We start from the raw sequence: 12,100 nt of genomic DNA, 5'->3' as shown, positions 1-12,100 counted from the left end.
GGAGGGAGGGAGGGATAAAATATGCTTTTCTAAAGTATGAGAAGAGGCTCCAAATAAGACTTTAAATCTCCTCAGTACCTTTCCCTGGTCCTAACATGCAGCATGTGGCTAGGCTTAGTGACCTCTAACCCCAGTCTGCTGCTGTCCCACTGGCACCATGCTCTAAATTCTCACCTCAAAGAAAGGGCATCTACACATTACTCACTGTCTGTGTTGGTCAAGACCTCCCCCCTGTACCCTCACTGTCTGTGTTGGTCAAAACCTGCCCCCTGTACCCTCACTGTCTGTGTTGGTCAAGACCTGCCCCCTGTACCCTCACTGTCTGTGTTGGTCAAAACCTCCCCCCTGTACCCTCACTGTCTGTGTTGGTCAAAACCTCCCCCCCTGTACCCTCACTGTCTGTGTTGGTCAAAACCTCCCCCCCTGTACCCTCACTGTCTGTGTTGGTCAAAACCTGCCCCCTGTACCCTCACTGTCTGTGTTGGTCAAAACCTCCCCCCCTGTACCCTCACTGTCTGTGTTGGTCAAAACCTCCCCCCTGTACCCTCACTGTCTGTGTTGGTCAAAACCCCCCCCCCCTGTACCCTCACTGTCTGTGTTGGTCAAAACCTCCCCCCCGTACCCTCACTGTCTGTGTTGGTCAAAACCTCCCCCCTGTAGCCTCACTCTCTGTGTTGGTCAAAACCTCCCCCCCTGTACCCTCACTGTCTGTGTTGGTCAAAACCTCCCCCCCTGTACCCTCACTGTCTGTGTTGGTCAAAACCTCCCCCCTGTACCCTCACTGTCTGTGTTGGTCAAAACCTCCCCCCTTCAAAAGTGTCACAGTGTGCAGGCCAAAAAAGGCCCCTTTACACAGTGTTGAGATCTGTCCTGTTGTATTCAGATTATAAACACCCACAACCCACCTGATGGTCAGATGTTTCCTCTACCCTCCCGTCTCCCCGTTCAAAACAAAACACATTCCTGGCCTTGTTTCCCGGCCGCTTTATTTGAAGTGTGTGATGTCAGATCAGACGTACCAGAGCTTCCCAGAAAAGTTGTATTAAAAAAATAGCTTTTCTCCATCCCACTTCCTCTCTCCCCTTCTCGATTTTTCTCCCCTGCACCCTCCCTCTTCAAAGAAAAATTCTCCATTGACTGGAAACTTAACATCCTCTGTTAATAGACTAATGGACACAGACTCTCTCTCCCCCCCCTCCCCCCAGGTGTTTGTAAAGTAATCTGATCTCAATATCTGAGGGCTACGCCACCCCCTTTGTATAGTCTATGTGTGTGTAGGAAGGGGGATACAATTCCAGATACCCCCATTCACCTCTGCAGCTATTGTCTGCTATGCTGTCAGCATAGCTAATGTTCCAGTCACTACTCACCCCGAGGCGAGATACGGGAACACACACACACACACACACACACACACACACACAACAGAGAGAGTAAGGAGGGTGAGCCAGAGAAATGGAGGTAGAGAAACAGAAGGAGAGAGGGAAGAGGGGAAAAGTGAGAGAACAATGAAGACTGAAGAGGGAAATAAAGCAACACGTCAGAAAAGACTGAGGGCCTCAGTTTGCATCCCAAATGGCACCCTACTCCCTATATAGTGCACTATTTCTGACCAGGGCCCATAGTGCACTATAGAGGGAATAGGGAGCCATTGGGACACAGCCTCAGTCTTCACTACTCCTAACTCCTACAGCAGCCTCAGGTCTAGACAGGTTTTAAGGACTAATCCCAAGGTAGTGTGTGTGTGTGTGTGTGATTTTCCACCAAACCCCTCAATCAACCACACCTTACTGAGCAGGTCAATAGGACGTATGTATGGCAGTTGTGTGTACAATGTTTATTGGGGCGGTATGCGCACGTCCATGAAAGAAAACGTACCCCGGGCGTTATCAGACAGGATCATGTAGAACTAAAAGTGAATCGGTACACTGGTATAATAATGGTCCCAAAGGACGACGTCTGGACCACAAACGGGATGTTGTTCAGCGGTACATTCATATTGTATGGATGAGCAGGTTCAAAGTGCCACTAAAACAACCCTACCCTGTGGTCACGAAGGACACAGACATACAAAACCACCTACTAACCTGCCGAGGGACTTGGAGGGACAGATTACAGGGGTGTCATAATGGTGGTCCAACTTCCTTTCTTTTTAGGGCTGGGGGTATGTTTGTATTGTTGTGGTAGCTAGAGGTTACTATGTACTGCCTGGAAGTGAGGTTTCAACATTCAACTTTTGTTCTATCCAACATACACCTTTCTATCATCCTCAAACACAAAAGAAGAACAAAAATGTTTCACGCTCTTAGTATATCTGGACAATGTTACAGAAACAATATGTGGAATGTAGCTGAACTGGCTGAGATCTGGCGTTCAATCATTAACTACTGCAGTGTTGTGTTAAAGCTGAGAGCTTTTCTGCTCAACGGAATTCTCTACACTGTTCTGGAATTGGACCCAGTTCAAGAATCTTCAGTGTTCTAGAATTTTCAACAGTGTTCTAGAATCCTCATACAATAAAATGACATCCCCAGAGTTCTGAGTGCCCCCCTCCTTGTTGACATAGCTGGAGGAATGAGAGAAAAATCTCTCTGCTGAATAAAACCACTCCACAGCCCCAGGACTGGGATCTGAGGCAAATAAAGGAGGGATGAGACAGAGGAAGGGCCTTCTTTATGTCTCTCTAGCTCAAATTAAATAACATTTTATTGGTTGCGTACACATATTTTGCAGATGTTAATGCAGGTGCAGCGAAAAGCTTATTTTTCTAGCTCCAACAGTGCAGTAATACCTAACAATACAAAACTATACACACTAATCCAAAAAATGAAAATAAAGTAATTAAGAAATATCAGAACGAGCAATGTCAGAGTCCGGAATATAAAAATACACTGAGTGTACAAAACATTAGGAACACCTTCCTAATATTGAGTTTCACCTCCTTTTGCCCTCAGAACAGCCTCAATTCATCGGGGAATGGACTACAAGGTGTTGAAAGCATTCCACAGGGATGCTGGCCCATGTTGACTCCAATGCTTCCCACAGTTGTGTCAAGTTGGCTGGATGTCCTTTGGGTGGTGGAACATTCTTGATACACACGGGAAACTGTTGAGCGTGAAAATCCCAGCAGCTTTGCAATCCTTGACATACTCAAACCGGTGCGCCTGGCACCTACTACCATACCCCATTCAAAGGCACTTAAATATGTTGTCTTGTCCATTCACCCTCTGAATGACACAAATACACAATCCATGTCTCAATTGTCTCAAGGTTTATAAATCCTTCTTTAACCTGTCTCCTCCCCTTCATCTACACTGATTGAAGTGGATTTAACAGGTGACATCAATAAGGGATCATAGCTTTCATCTGGATTCACCTGGTCAGTCTGTCGTGGAAAGAGCGGGTGTTCCTAATGTTTTGTACACTCAGTGTATATGTATATGTATATGATAGAAAAGGTGTGTACAGCAGTAGTTATACATAGATGAGCCTTGACTAGAGTACAGTATATACAGGATGTAAACATTATTAAAGTGACCAGTGTTCCATGACTATGTACATAGGGCGGCAGTCTCTAAGGTGCAGGGTAGAGTAACCGGGTGGTAGCCGGATAGTAACAGTGACTAAGTTCAGGGCAGGGTACTGGGCGGACGTCGGTTAGTGGTGACTATTTAACAGTCTGATGGCCTGGAGATAGAAGCTGTTTTTCAGTCTCTTGGACCCAGCTTTGATGCACCTGTACTGTCTCCACTTTCTAGATGGTAGCGGGGTGCACAGGTTGTGGCTCGTGTGGCTGAGGTCCTTGATGATCTTCTTGGCCTTCCTGTGACATGGGGTGCTGTAGACCAGGGTCTCACAAACTGGGTCCCCACACCTCCCCCTGGGTGCATGTTTTAGTTTTTGCCCTAGCACTACACAGCTGATTCAAATAACCATCTCATCATCAAGCTTTGATTATTTGAATCAGCTGTGTAGCACTAAGGCAAAAACTAAAATATGCACTCAGGGGGGGCCCCAGGACCAAGTTTGGGAAACCCTGCTGTAGATGTTCTTGAGGGCAGGCAGTGCGCCCCCGGTGATGCGTTGACCACACTACCCTCTGGAGAGCCCTGCGGTTGCAGACGGTGCAATTGTCGTATCAGGCAATGATACAGCCCGACAGAATGCTCTCAATGGTGCATCTGTAGAAGTTCGTAGGGGGGGGGGGGGGGGGGGGGGGGGGGGGGGGGGTCTTAGGGGCCAAGCCGAATTTCTTCAGCCTCGCTGTTGCGCCTTCATCACAGTATCTGTGTGGATGGACCATTTCAGGTTGTCAGTGATGTTCACGCTGAGGAACTTGGAAGATTCTCACCATCTCCACTGGAGTTCAAGATAGCACCAACAGACACGGTCACCCTGTTCCTAGTTCCGAGCCAACTTTGCAGTATTGTTTTTTTGTGTGGTATTTCTTACATTATTTCCACAGAACGTGTCTTGTATTATTCCCTACAGGACTCAGGAGGCCCACCACTTCCGAGTAAATTACTCACTAATGTTCAGTCCCTGGACAATAAAGTAGACGAGCTCAGGGCGAGGATCTCATTCGAGACATCAAGGACTATAACTTACTCTGTTTCGCGGAATTATGGCTCTCTCCAGGTATACTGTCCCCGTCCATACAGCAAGCGGGGTTCTCCGTACATCACGGACAGACAGAAATAACTCTCTGGCTAAAAGAAATGGGGAGGTGTATGTTTCACGATTAACTACTCATGGTGTGATTAAGGTAACGTACAGGAAATCAAGTCCTTTTCTTCTCCCGATTTGGAATACCTCTCCATCAAATGCCGGTGGCATTACCTCCCGAGAGAATTCTCTTCAGTCATCGTCACGGCCGTGTATATTCCCCCTCAGGCAGACACTGCGACGGCTCTCAAGAAAATACACTGGACTTTGTGTAAACTGGAAACCGCATATCCTGAGGCCACATTTATTTACGGAAGTTTAATCAACATCTCCTGCGCTACTCGCTCACTGAGAACTCTAACCATTGCTACTCCCCCTTCCGGGATAGCTACAAGGCCATCGGCAAATCAGAACATGACTGCATTCTGTTCCTCCCCTCCTATAGGCAGAAACTTAAACAGGAAGTACCCGTGACAAGGACTGTTTAACATTGGTCTGACCAATCAGAATCTATGCTTCAAGATTGTTTTGGTCATGTGGACAGCGATATGTTCCGGGTTGCCTCTGAGAATAGCATCGACGTATACACTAACTCAGTGACTGAGTTCATCAGGGAAGTGCATAGATGCTGTTCCCACTGTGACGATTAGAGTTTATCCAAACCAAAAACCGTGGATAGATGGCAGCATCCACACAAAACTGAAAGCGCCAACCACCACATTTAGTGGTGCCAGGGAAACAACCTCTCCCTCAACGTCAACAAAACGAAGCAGCTGATCGTGGACTTCAGGAGACAGCAGAGAGAGCACGCCCCCATCCACATCCCTCTCTTGTCACAGTGCTACAACACAAGCCAACGGTGGGACAGAGAAAGAGATGCGTCCCAAATGGCACCCTATTTCCTATATAGCCCTATGGGCTCTGGTCTAAAGTAGTGCACTAAATAGGGAATAGGGTGCCCTATGGGCTCTGGTATAAAGTAGTGCACTATATAGGGAATAGGGTGCCCTGTGGGCTCTGGTCTAAAGTAGTGCACTATGTAGGGAATAGGGTGCCATTTGGGATTCTTCCTGCTACAGAATGTGGTTCATCAAAGAGTCTCTACCAGTCTGCAGCAGGCCTAGAGCAGAGATCAGCTGTACAGGGCATGGTCAGGACAGGGGAAGGCGGGGTGTGTGTGTGTATGTCAGTCTGTTTTCGTTGGTTCAGGGAAGGGCATAGATAGGGCAGTGAGGCAGCGTGTGATTTATTCCACTGGAAGAGAGAGTGTTAAAGTTACCATGGTGTTCATGTTACCATTGTGTTCATGATACCAAATGTGTCTCTTTAGATGAAAGGGGGACTGATGGGGCAGTGATGGTGGAGTGAGTCTTGGATAATCTGACTTATATGAGAAAGAGGAGGGAAAGGCCATAACCTTCACATATCACCAGCCAGGACCTTCATCTGGCATATCAGAGTCTATCCGGTGTGTGTGTGTGTTCTGGTGTAACATGACAGCAGACAGCTGCCAAGGACCGATTCAGAGCAAGAATACTCCCCAAGTCTAGAAAATAATATTTGCACACACACAAATGTGTATGACGCACTAATACCTCATACCAAATTCCTCTCATAATTGAACATACTTGCTGCTGCACACCTGTTAGCGAACTGGTAGCCATCAAAGCGCTCACCCTTTAAAAAAACAGGTCTTTCCTCTCAACACTTGTTCATTATGTTGCTACATTATAGAGAAGTCAGAGTGAGGGAAGGAGAGGGAGGGAGGGGGAGGGAAAGAGAGGGGGAGGAGTGGAGAGAGGGGAGGAGTGGAGAGAGGGGAGGAGTGAGCAAGGGAGCAATGAAGAGAGGAGTAAAATCTAAGTGAGAAGGAGAATAAAGAGGGATGGAAGAAAGGGAAGGTTGGTGGGAAAAGAGAGGGAGAGAGAGAGAGACCGAGAGGGTAGGTGGTTCACCCAGTCAGTGAGGGAGTGTGTCTCAGTATTGTCCACATTCCTCTATTTAACCCCAGACCTTAGGACAAACACACAGGAAGTGTTTATGCAGATGTTTGTCCCCAGAAGACGACAGGCCCCACATATAGGATGCGTCCCAAATAGCAGCCTATTCCCTATTCTCCTTAGAGGAATGGAGAGAATCAAACCACTGTATTCCTGTATGGGTTTACCCCTGAAACACACACTTCATGTCTCCCAGCTCTTCATTTCCCCCCTCTACAACCCATATCACTGAACCTCCTTCTCTCAGTCTCTGTTTCTCTCCGTCGCTTCCTCTTTTAGCGCTATGCCCTCACTCAGCTTATCTCCCCCTCACTTATTCCACTTCTTATCAGATGAGTGATATGATCATCTATCTATCTCACCTGGCCAGTTCCATTATAGTGAGGAGCAACCAGCACCTGGTCTGTGTAGATAGGACAACAGACGTCCATACAATGACTGGCAAGCAATTTGATCAGGCTTCTACTGTATTTAGATTACCTGTGGGGGGTTCTCTCTCTGTGTGTGTGTATGTGTGTGTGTGTGTGTGTGTGTGTGTGTGTGTGTGTGTGTGTGTGTGTGTGTGTGTGTGTGTGTGTATACACACCTTGAAGCTGGTCAGCTCTTGCCTGGTAAAGCCATGGCTGTGGATGATCTTCATCTGTTTGACCAGAGTACTCTTCCCACTCTCTGCTGCTCCTGAATCAGATGGAGGGATGGAGAGCGAGACATGATAAAATAACACTTGAAATGTCTATCTTTTTGAAACCTTGAGTGTAATATTTACTGTTAAATTCAAATTGCTTTTTGTTCCTGTTGTTTTGTGTCTTCTCACTTTTGTTTATTTCACTTGCTTTGGCAATGTAAACATGTTTCACATGCCAATAAACCCCTTTGAATTGACTTGAGAGAGAAATAGACTTTCTTACATTGTATTACAACAAGTTCAAGGACAATAGCTTTATCTTGTAGCCTGGGTCCCAGATCAGTTTGTGCTGTGATTGGACAATGACCGTAGATAGGAGAGTTGACAAGACAGCATAAAACATCTTAAGTGTTTCCCTTAAGGAATCATTTTCCTATACCTAAGGGAATTGTTTAAGGGTGTTTGTTGCACAGAGCCCCTCAGACATTTCCTTAGGTGAGGGCATCATTTAAGGGTTTTACGGTAGTTTGAAGACATGTACAACAGAAGGTCTCTGGTTACCATGGAAATGACTTAGTTAAATAAAAGGTAAAAACATTTTTTTATATATATATATATATATTCAAAGACATCGCATTTATTTTTGGAGATCGCAAAATAGAACTTCTACGTTCAAGACCAGAGAAACAACTTGATTCACTAGATAAAACATGTTTCTTTTAGTTACTTTTTACTCAACTTGTTTCTGTTCATTTCTAGCACATCAAGCGAAGTACAGAGCAGCGGAGGCTGGTGAGGGGAGGGCGGCTCATAATGGCTGGAACGGAGCAAATGGAAATGGCATCAAACACATAGAAACCATGAGTTTTTCTCAGGAGCAAGCAAGGGTCGGAGTACAAGTCCATATCAAAGAATGCGAAACAGAGCACGGAGGGCACTTCTCTAACGCGTACTCCGTTTGTACATATTTTGAAGCATGCGTCGATGCAAGCTTCAACAGAAAGTATGCAAAGAAATATGACTCAATCATGTAAAAAATTACGGAAAATGTATTGAAATCATTGGCGGCCATTATTTGAGCTGAAGCGAGAGAACACACACTCTGAATTTGGAATGAAATGTTGCCTATTCATATCTTGTATGTTGCCCGACCACAATATTTGACCTTGATACGTTAATTTTGGCATGTTTATCTGCCTACGTACTGTAGATCGCATGCCCATAATAAGTCAATAGGGCTAACTGGCTAGCTACTAGTAGTTACTTTTTCTCAACATGTTCCTAGTAGTTACTAGCACATCAAGATAACGTAGTACTGTTGACTAGCCACGAAAAATGGACATATACTTTGCATAACATTAGTTGTAGGTCGTTTCTGCCTGTTAAACTATCTGGTTAGCTACATTATTACGAGTCACATATAGTTATAGCTTATAGTTATGAAGTAAAACATTTGCTTTGTGTATATCTTGTTTCATCTCTATTGTCATTGTCCTGGCTGGTAGAAGGGTCAGTGAATGGGTAAGTCCATAGTCAAGTCAATAGCTAGCTAGCCATGAATAATGTTAGCTAACTGCCCACAAAACATTTACATCTACCTTGCATATCATTAGTTTTAGGCCATTTTTGCCTGTTTAACTAGCTGGCTAGCTAGATTACTATGGCTCGCATATATGTAGCTGATAATTATGAAGTAAAACATTTGCTTTGTGGTGCAGTGTGAGATAAGCATTACTCGCACTCCCCCTACTGTGTTAAATGTTATGTGTTCTCCACACACTCGTCCCCACAAGAATGTACTCAAGAGAACATCCTCGGAGAATGCACTCAGAGCATGAGTGTGGAGCACGGTAGTATGCATATAACACCACGTGTTTGATACCATTCCACTTATTCCGCTTCAGCCATTACCACGAGCACGTCCTCCCGAATTAATGTGCCACCAACCTCCTGTGGTACAGAGTATGTAGCCAGCTAGCTGTGTAGGACATGGATTGTGCACCTTCCCCTGTTCAGCTACCTAGCTAGCTGGTGGAAGTTTTTCTTTTGAAACCAGGGCAGAGGAAAGCAACATTCACTTCCACAAGTGCTGTTTACATTGATATCCATACTGAATGCTGTTTACATTGATATCCATACTGAATGCTGTTTACATTGATATCCATACTGAATGCTGTTTACATTGATATCCACACTGAATGCTGTTTACATTGATATCCACACTGAATGCTGTTTACATTGATATCCATACTGAATGCTGTTTACATTGATATCCATACTGAATGCTGTTTACATTGATATCCATACTGAATGCTGTTTACATTGATATCCATACTGAATGCTGTTTACATTGATATCCATACTGAATGCTGTTTACATTGATATCCATACTGAATGCTGTTTACATTGATATCCATACTGAATGCTGTTTACATTGATATCCATACTGAATGCTGTTTACATTGATATCCATACTGAATGCTGTTTACATTGATATCCATACTGAATGCTGTTTACATTGATATCCATACTGAATGAAGCACTTAAGGGACCTCAAGGGCAACTAACTTTTTTCACTTACTTTAAGGGGGAAATTTGCCTTAAAATGTTTTGTGCGAATAAAAATGAAGGGAAAAGATAAGGGGAAAAGCTACTTAAGATGTTTTATGCAACCGGGCCCAGGGTATTTATCTAGTTCTGGTTAATCTCAACACAAACCACATTGGCCTCTATCTGCACTGTGATTCATTCACTGTGACTGACCAGGAAGAATGTTAGACCATTGTGTGGAAACGCCTGCCCTGCAGCCTTTAAACTCCTCACTGTGTGTCTGTTAAACCAATCATCTGATCTAGTATGGGTCTTTTTAGCCCTTTGCTGTTGTTCCAATAGCCTCGTTTGAGCTAGAAGTGTGTGGGACTTTTTAGTTCATTAATGAACATAGGCTAAACTTGCAAAGGTGCTGTGCAGGCCTAGTGTCTTAACTTGGGGTCAGGAGTTTGACCAGTTGATCTGACCAGAGAACACTCAGCTGTACAATACAGAACATCAAAATACTCTTCTGCCGGAGGGGAAATATTGTCCACTAACTATTCTTATTACTACCACCACAGAGAGAGAGTAGAGTGACATTTGAAATGTGTCTATTCCATTGAAACATGCGACTGTAATGTTTACTGTTCATTTTCGAGTGATTATTTTCGCTTTTGTTTATCTATTTCACTTGCTTTGGCAATGTAAACATATGCTTCCCATGCCAATAAATCCCTTTGAATTGAATGTAATTAAGAGAAAGACATACCGAGCATTAGTATTTTAACCACGTTCATCTCCCTCTTGGCGTATTCATACAGGTCCCTGTCTATCTTGGCGCTCTGAAGCTTCGCCTTCTTCCCCTCCTCCGTTAGGTCTTGTTCTGAACTGAGACACTGTCCCATCTCGCCTTGCTCATCTCCTCGTTCACCGGACACGCACGAGCTACAATAATACCGGGGAAGGGGGATCAGTCACCGCGGGTTGACGGAGATAGTTGACTCGAACATGTTTATCGCTTTTTCCTTTTGATGTGTCACATTTTGGGTTGGTTTTCTATGCCAAATGTCTGGAAAAATATAGCCAAATGTTCTGTCCTATTCCCTTTTATGACAAAATTCAGATAATGAAGGAAAAAAGTAATTGAATAGGTTAGAAGTTATTCCTTCGGTTCGCATAGGAAGCGCATGTCCATCCGTTGTAACATGATGCGGAATCGCCCGCAAATATATCTAATCCAAAAAGGTGAAAACGTTTAGCTACTCCCTAGCCAAAAAAGTGGCTCGTTACCCAACCTTCCCAAACAACCACCAAATCAGCAAGGCTATTCTGAATACTTCCTTGTTGTCTTAGACTCGAGAAACAAACAACATTTTCAAAAAACAGACTACCTTGAAATGGCCAATGAGACTGTGAGCGCTGCTATAGTAGCCTACAGAATCCCAACTCCCGGAAAGTTTCCCCACCTAGTTGATTCGGGACGGGAGATCCCTCCCACGCAGCCTGGTCTCGTAGACTCCCACGGTATTGCAGCATTGGAAAAGTTTCAGATATCCCGTGGAAGTGACGTTTCGGGAGGAGAAATTGACGCCTGAGTGAGTGCTGTCATGTCCACTGTATCCACAAGGTGCGTTGGTATGAAACTAACAAACATAATAGTCACTGTTTTGAATGTCAGCGCTTTCACGCTCACCAACGCCTCAAATCCTGCCAAGCGACTGGGTCAAGGATTAGTTTCCCTTTGTGTTCCTAATGAGGTGAACGTTTTACCGGCTTTTCATTCAAGAGACTCGAGCGGTGTCCTCATTTCGACAGCTCAGCGTAATCTGTGACCACACACAGCCGCAAGCACCGGTCCAGTTTGCCGGTTTTCCGCGCGACATGCTGACCTAAACGGTTGTTAATCAGTTGGGTTTGGGGTGGTGTGATTTGAGTGGATATAGACATGTAGTTGACCCCGTCAGAGCTTTCGTGAAAAGCCACAGACAGCTTTCTTTTTCAAAAACTCTCTCTAAATAGTTTAGTTTAAAGCCCCCATGCAAGCTTTTAAATTGTATTTTAAAATCATCACTAAATCCCATAATTTTTTTTAATGACAAATCCAATATCTATTTTTTAATCATTTATTTCTCCGAGCCTCCTTTTGCCATTGGAATGCTCTCTGGTCACGAGGGGGTTTAAATATGATGACATACACAGCTCTGGTTGGCGGATAGGATCTTCAACACCAGTGGTTCTCACACTGTGGATGGCAGGGGTCCAGGTGGGTCACTGATGA

The 12,100-nt window shown here is 44.7% G+C and overlaps 1 protein-coding gene across 2 annotated transcripts in view; it reads right to left on the bottom strand.

The window, feature by feature from the left end:
* The window catches only part of gnav1 (guanine nucleotide binding protein (G protein) alpha v1), a 33,919-nt gene extending 22,169 nt beyond the window's left edge, over positions 1 to 11,750 (bottom strand). Inside the window, exons 1-2 of one of the 2 annotated variants that reach the window (XM_029689819.1) lie at positions 11,289 to 11,750; positions 7,252 to 7,343 (exon numbers count right to left, since the gene is read on the bottom strand). In XM_029689819.1, coding sequence (XP_029545679.1) covers positions 7,252 to 7,343; positions 11,289 to 11,358 — 162 coding nt within the window. In that variant the 5' untranslated portion in view covers positions 11,359 to 11,750. Of the gene's footprint in view, positions 1 to 7,251; positions 7,344 to 10,591 lie in introns of both variants that reach the window. The other variant, XM_029689818.1, reaches the window with a different exon arrangement.
* Between the last annotated feature and the right edge of the window lie 350 nt (positions 11,751 to 12,100).

Source organism: Salmo trutta, chromosome 14 (genome assembly GCF_901001165.1).
Source record: "Salmo trutta chromosome 14, fSalTru1.1, whole genome shotgun sequence".
Lineage (NCBI taxonomy): Eukaryota > Metazoa > Chordata > Actinopteri > Salmoniformes > Salmonidae > Salmo > Salmo trutta.
This window is presented reverse-complemented; position numbering and strand designations above follow the sequence as displayed.